This window comes from Mandrillus leucophaeus, unplaced genomic scaffold, assembly GCF_000951045.1.
Source record: "Mandrillus leucophaeus isolate KB7577 unplaced genomic scaffold, Mleu.le_1.0 Scaffold951, whole genome shotgun sequence".
Taxonomy (NCBI): Eukaryota; Metazoa; Chordata; class Mammalia; order Primates; family Cercopithecidae; genus Mandrillus; species Mandrillus leucophaeus.
Window position 1 is genome coordinate 321,299 of NW_012110375.1, and position 6,572 is coordinate 327,870.

The following is a 6,572-nucleotide window of genomic DNA, read 5'->3' on the forward strand; positions in this document are numbered from 1 at the left end:
GTTAGGGTGTCAATTTTAGATCTTTCCTGCTTTCTCTTGTGGGCATTTAGTGCTATAAATTTCCCTCTACACACTGCTTTAAATGTGTCCCGGAGATTCTGGTATGTTGTGTCTTTGTTCTCATTGGTTTCAAAGAACATCTTTATTTCTGCCCTCATTTCGTTATGTACCCAGTAGTCATTCAGGAGCAGGTTGTTAAGTTTCCATGTAGTTAGGTGGTTTTGAGTGAGTTTCTTAATCCTGAGTTCTAGTTTGATTGAACTGTGTTCTGAGAGAGTTTGTTATAATTTCTGTTCCTTTACATTTGCTGAAGAGTGCTCTACTTCCAACTATGTGGTCAATTTTGGAATAAGTGTGATGTGGTGCTGAGAAAAATGTATAATCTGTTGATTTTGGGTGGACAGTTCTGTAGATAACTATTAGGTCCACTTGGTGCAGAGCTGAGTTCAATTCCTGGATATCCTTGTTAACTTTCTGTCTCGTGGATCTGTCTAATGTTGGCAGTAGGGTGTTAAAGACTCCTATTATTATTGTGTGGGAATCTAAATCTCTTTATAGGTCTCTAAGTACTTGCTTTATGAATCTGGGTGCTCCTTATTTGGTGCATATATATTTAGGATAGTTAGCTCTTCTTGTTGAATTGATCCTTTTACCATTATGTAATGGCCTTCTTTGTCTCTTTTGATCTTTGCTGGTTTAAAGTCTGTTTTATCAGAGACTAGGATTGCAACCCCTGCTTTTTTTGGCTTTCCATTTGCTTGGCAGATCTTCCTCCATCCCTTTATTTTGAGCCTTTCTGTGTCTCTGCACATGAGATGGTTCTCCTGAATATAGCACACTGATGGGTCTTGACTCTTTATTCAATTTGCAAGTCTGTGTCTTTTAATTGGTACATTTAGCCTATTTACATTTAAGGTTAAAATTGTTATGTGTGAATTTGATCCTGTCATTATGATGTTAGCTGGTTATTTTGCTCATTAATTGATGCAGTTTCTTCCTAGCATCAATGGTCTTTACAATTTGGCGTGTTTTTGCAGTGGCTGGTACCAGTTGTTCCTTTCCATGCTTAGTGCTTCTTTCAGGGTCTCTTGTAAGGCAGGCCTAGTGGTGACAAAATCTCTCAGCATTTGTTTGTCTGTAAAGGATTTTATTTCTCCTTCACTTATGGCTGGATATGAAATTCTGGGTTGAAAAATCTTTAAGACTGTTGAATATTGGCCTCCACTCTCTTCTGGCTTTTAGAGTTTCTGCTGAGAGATCTACTGTTAGTCTGATGGGCTTCCCTTTGTGGGTAACCCAACCTTTCTCTCTGGCTGCCCTTCGCATTTTTTCCTTCATTTCAACTTTGGTGAATCTGACAATTGTATGTCTTGGAGTTGCTCCTCTCAAGGAGTATTTTTGTGGCGTTCTCCGTATTTCCTGAATTTGAATGTTGGCCTGCCTTGCTAGGTTGGGGAAGTTCTCCTGGATAATATCCTGCAGAGTGTTTTCCAACTTGGTTCCATTCTCCCCGTCACTTTCAGGTACACCAATCAGACATAGATTTGGTATTTTCACATGGTCCCATATTTCTTAAGAGGCTTTGTTCGTTTCTTTTTACTCTTTTTTCCTCTAAACTTCTCTTCTCACTTCATTTCATTCATTTGATATTCAATCACTGATACCCTTTCTTCCAGTTGATCGAATAGGCTACTGAAGCTTGGGCATGTGTCATGTAGTTCTCGTGCCATGGTTTTCAGCTACATCAGGTGAGGTCTTCTCTACGCTGTTTATTCTAGTTAGCCATTCGTCTAATCTTTTTTCAAGGTTTTTAGCTTCTTGGCAGTGGGTTCGAACATCCTCCTTTAGCTTGGAGAAGTTTGTTATTACTGATCGTCTGATGCCACCTTCTCTCAGCTCATCAAAGTCATTCTCCGTCCAGCTTTGTTCTGTTGCTGGCGAAGAGCTGCGTTCTTTTGGAGGAGAAGAGGCACTCTGATTTTTAGAATTTTCAGCTTTTCTGCTCTAGTTTCTCCCCATCTTTGTGGTTTTATCTACCTTTGGTCTTTGATGATGGTGACGTACAGATATGGTTTTGGTGTGGATGTCCTTTGTTAGTTTTCCTTCTAAGAGTCAGGACCCTCAGCTGCAGGTCTGTTGGAGTTTGCTGGAGGTCCACTCCAGACATTGTTTGCCTGGGTATCACTAGTGGAGGCTGCAGAACAGCAAGTAATGCAGAACGGGAAATGCTGCTGCCTGATCCTTCCTCTGGAAGCTTCGTCTCAGAGGGGCATCTGGCCGTATGACGTGCCAGTAGGCCCCTACTGGGAGGTGCCTCCCAGTTAGGCTACTTGGGGGTCAGGGACCCACTTGAGGAGGCAGTCTGTCCATTCTCAGATCTCAAACTCCGTGCTATGAGTACTACTACTCTCTTCAAAGCTGTCAGACAGGGACTTTTAAGTCTGCAGAAGTTTCTACTGCCTTTTGTTCAGCTATGCCCTGTCCCCAGAGGTGGAGTCTACAGATGCAGGCAGGCCTCCTTGAGCTGCAGTGGGCTCCATCCAGTTTGAGCTTCCTGGGCCGCTTTGTTTACCTACTCAAGCCTCAGCAATGGTGGACGCCCCTCACCCAGCCTTGTTGCCACCTTGCAGCTCAATCTCAGACTGTTATGCTAGCAGTGAGCGAGGCTCCGTGGGTATGGGAACCTCCAAGCCACGCGCGGGATATAATCTCCTGGTGTGCTGTTTGCTAAGACCATTGGTAAAGTGCAGTATTAGGGTGAGAGTGTCCCAATTTTCCAGGTACCGTCTGTCACGGCTTCCTTTGGCTAGGAAAGGGAATTCCCCAACACTTGCGCTTCCCGGGTGAAATGATGCCCTGCCCTGCTTTGGCTTACACTCCGTGGGCTGCACCCACTGTCCAACAAGCCCCAGTGAGATGAACCCGGTACCTCTGTTGGAAATGCAGAAATCACCCGTCTTCTGCGTCACTCACGCTGGGAGCTGTAGACTGGAGCTGTTCCTATTCGGCCATCTTCAAGTATTTACTTCTTAACTGAAAGGTGTTTGTCAAATCATTTCCATGCTATTTTGGATTTTTCATTACCCTTTAGCTCATCAAAAAATTCATTTTTTTTTTTGAGATGGAGTCTCGCTCTGTCGCCCAGGCTGGAGTGCAGTGGCCGGATCTCAGCTCACCGCAAGCTCCGCCTCCCGGGTTTACACCATTCTCCTGCCTCAGCCTCCCGAGTAGCTGGGACTACAGGCACCCGCCACCTCGCCCGGCTAGTTTTTTGTATTTTTTAGTAGAGACAGGGTTTCACCGGGTTAGCCAGGATGGTCTCGATCTCCTGACCTCGTGATCCGCCCGTCTCGGCCTCCCAAAGTGCTGGGATTACAGGCTTGAGCCACCGCGCCCGGCAAAATTCATTCTTTTAAATGCGTTTGTGTCCTCCACTAAGTAACAAGCATATTGCAGGAATGTGTTGAATAAATTAATGTGTGATTTCTTTTAGGATGGAAGAGTGTTGAAAGTGTCCCAAAGTTGGTGTCTGAATATATGTCCAAAAAGATAAAAGTTGATGAATTTGTGACTCACAATCTGTCTTTTGATGAAATTAACAAAGCCTTTGAACTGATGCATTCTGGAAAGAGGTAAGCTTTCTCTTTAACTGTGTATCATAGAATGTAATAATGACACAGAGTTTGAGGCAATGGAGAGTCGAAAAACAATTTTAGTGGTCTTAAAGGTATCATTTAAAACTTAGTATGTTGCTTCCTTTTACAGCATTCGAACTGTTGTAAAGATTTAATTCAAAAGAGAAAAATAATGTCCATCCTGTTGTGATGCGATGGGAGCAGCTTAACAGGCAGGGAGAAGCGCCTCTAACCTCACAGCCTCGTAGAGCTTCACAGCTACTCCAGAGAATAGTGTGATATTTGTAATTCATGAATATAATCAAGGACAAGGATAATTCAGTCATGAACCTGTTTTCCGGACTCTCCTCCACATAAATAATTGCTAGCTCATTAAGGAATATTTTAACATAATAAAAGTAATTTCTGCGTTTGTGTGGAAGTTGTCTTCTTTGTTTTATGCTGTAATCATTGTCGTGGTTTGCCCATTATCTTCATTCTGTAAAGGAAAGATAAAGGAAGCAGGGCAGTGGTGGGTGTCTGAAACCTCAGAAACATTCGTTGAACTTTGAAGGGTCTCAGGCCTGTTGATTAAAGAACAGATCCTAGCCATCAGTGACAGAGTTAATCAGGACCCACGTCTGCTTCTGTGATATTATCTTGAAGGCAGGTACTGTGCCTTGTTCATACCTGTACCCCAAATTCCTAGTATGGCATCTGCCCCTCACAGGGCACTAAAATGTATTATTGAAACAGCATTCTGGGCTTAAATAGGTGTATGTGTGTGTTGGTTGTGGCTGTACTATTTCTAGTATAGTGAATTACATACTGAATATCAAAGTTCTCAGCACCTACTTTTGTCAAATCTTAACATTTTGCCACTTCCAGATCACATTGCCGTTCCTCCCCTCCAGAGGTAACAATTATCCAAAACTTAATGCTTATCATTCCTGTATATGTTGTTGTACTTTCACTGTATATAACCTAAACCATCTACTCTTTAGTACTGTTTTATATGTTTTTAAGCCTTATACTGGCTCATTCTACAGCTTTTCTTTTTTAACTCAATCTATATTATATGTGAAGCTCTCATTCATTAATCTTAGTACTATGTAGCAGTATTCAATTATGGGAACTACCGTTAATTTATCTGTTCTCCAACTGAAGGCATGCAGTTGCTGCCAGTTTCTGTATTACAACACTGTAGTGGAACATTCTTCTGTATTGGGCTCACTGCATTAGTTACTTAAGACGTGTATCACAGAATAAACACATTTAGCCTTACTAGACATTGCCAAATTGCTCTTCAAAGTAGATGTGAATTGTTGTGAATTACATGAATGTGGAATGGTGTTTTATTATGACTTTAGTTTGCATTTTCCTTAATTACTCGTTAAATCCTTCATTCTAATGGACATTTTATTTTACTGTGAAGAACCTGTTCCTATATATCCTGTGCCCAATATATCTGTCTCTTATACACATCTAGATGTGTATAAGAGACAGGTGAAGAACCTGTTCCTATATATCCTGTGCCCAACTTTCTACTGAATTATTTCTCTTTCTCTGAATAATTTTTAGGAGTTCTTTATTCTAGACATCAATCATTTGTCAGTTTTATATGTTGCAAATATCTTCTAGTCTGTCTTGTGACTTTTCTTTTTACTTTATGGCATTTTGTTGAATAAAGTTTTAATGTAGTCACATAAATCTTCCTGGTAGTGGTAAGTAACATTTAGGTTATTTTATCCTGAGAAGTATAAAGAAGCAAACACAAATGGTCCAGGATCTTACCATCCTGATAATCCTTGACATAAAAATGAATGAATGAATGCAATATACCTAAGGGTTAGAAAATACAAATTGTCAGGAAATTATATAATAAGAAAGAAAAGCTATACACTAACCTGCAAAAAATGGGTGATTACTGTTAAGTTTCCTATGTATCTTCTCAGGAGTTTCTATGCGCACAGTAGCATACATACCCTTTAAAATTACACAAAAGGAATACTATCAACACTATTCTGTGCCCTTTTTTCTCCACATGTTAGCGTTATTTTAGAGTCTATATCAGCGCATCACATTTACCATGCAAATATCTTTTGGTTGGATTGATGCTATGTACTTTTTCAATTTATTGATATGGTTTAAAGGCTCCCACAGAATTATGTGTGAGAGAGCAACATGTCATTGATTGAAAAGTGGGAAACTGGTAGTTAGGGTCAGGACTTCCCCTTTTCAGAACTTTGGTGCATTTGAAGTGCCTGACATTGTAGTCCAGCTTCCCTCCTGTTTTACCTAGAGGGCTGGAGATATGGGGACCTAAACGGGCCCCAAGTATTATCTTAAGTGAACTGAAAGGAAGGAGAAATTAAAACTAGCTTCTACTCCACTTGTAAGAAATGTGTTTCTAAGCTTTAGTGTAGCCCAGCCTTCTAGGAACAAAAGTAACCTAAGTTGGCAACTGCAATAACAAAACAGTTACGGAGAGTATGGAGGAAAGCCAGTAACTCCTAAAGGTCTTGTCCTTTGACTTTTCTTCTTAAACATGAGATATACATGAATTGCAATGGCAAACATTTTTAGGTTTGCCAATATGAAAATGTAAAGCAGTTTTAAGATACTAAAATAGGCCAAGTGCAGTGGCCCACAATTGTAATCCCAGCACTTTGAGAGCCCAAGGTAGGAGGATCACTTGGCCTCAGGAGTTTAAGACCAACCTGGGCAACACAGACCTCATCTCTAGAAAAAAGTTTTTTTAATTGGCTGGTCAGGGTGGCATGTGCCTGTGACCCTAGCTACTAAGGAGGCCGAGTTAGAAAGATGGCTTGAGCCCAGGAGGTTGAGACTGCAGTGAGCCATAATCACAACACTGCACAGCCTGGGCAACAGAGTGAGACCCTATCTTTTAAAAAAAAAAAAAACCGTTCCTCCCCTCCAGAGGTAACAATTATCCAA

At 41.1% G+C, this 6,572-nt stretch overlaps 1 protein-coding gene across 1 annotated transcript in view; it reads left to right on the forward strand.

Moving 5' to 3' along the window:
• ADH5 (alcohol dehydrogenase 5 (class III), chi polypeptide) overlaps positions 1-4,913 on the forward strand; it is a 25,720-nt gene extending 20,807 nt beyond the window's left edge. The window contains exons 8-9 of the mRNA XM_011970549.1: positions 3,494-3,632; positions 3,766-4,913. Coding sequence (XP_011825939.1) covers positions 3,494-3,632; positions 3,766-3,790 — 164 coding nt within the window. The 3' untranslated portion in view covers positions 3,791-4,913. The remainder of the gene's footprint in view (positions 1-3,493; positions 3,633-3,765) is intronic.
• The last annotated feature ends 1,659 nt before the right edge of the window (positions 4,914-6,572 follow it).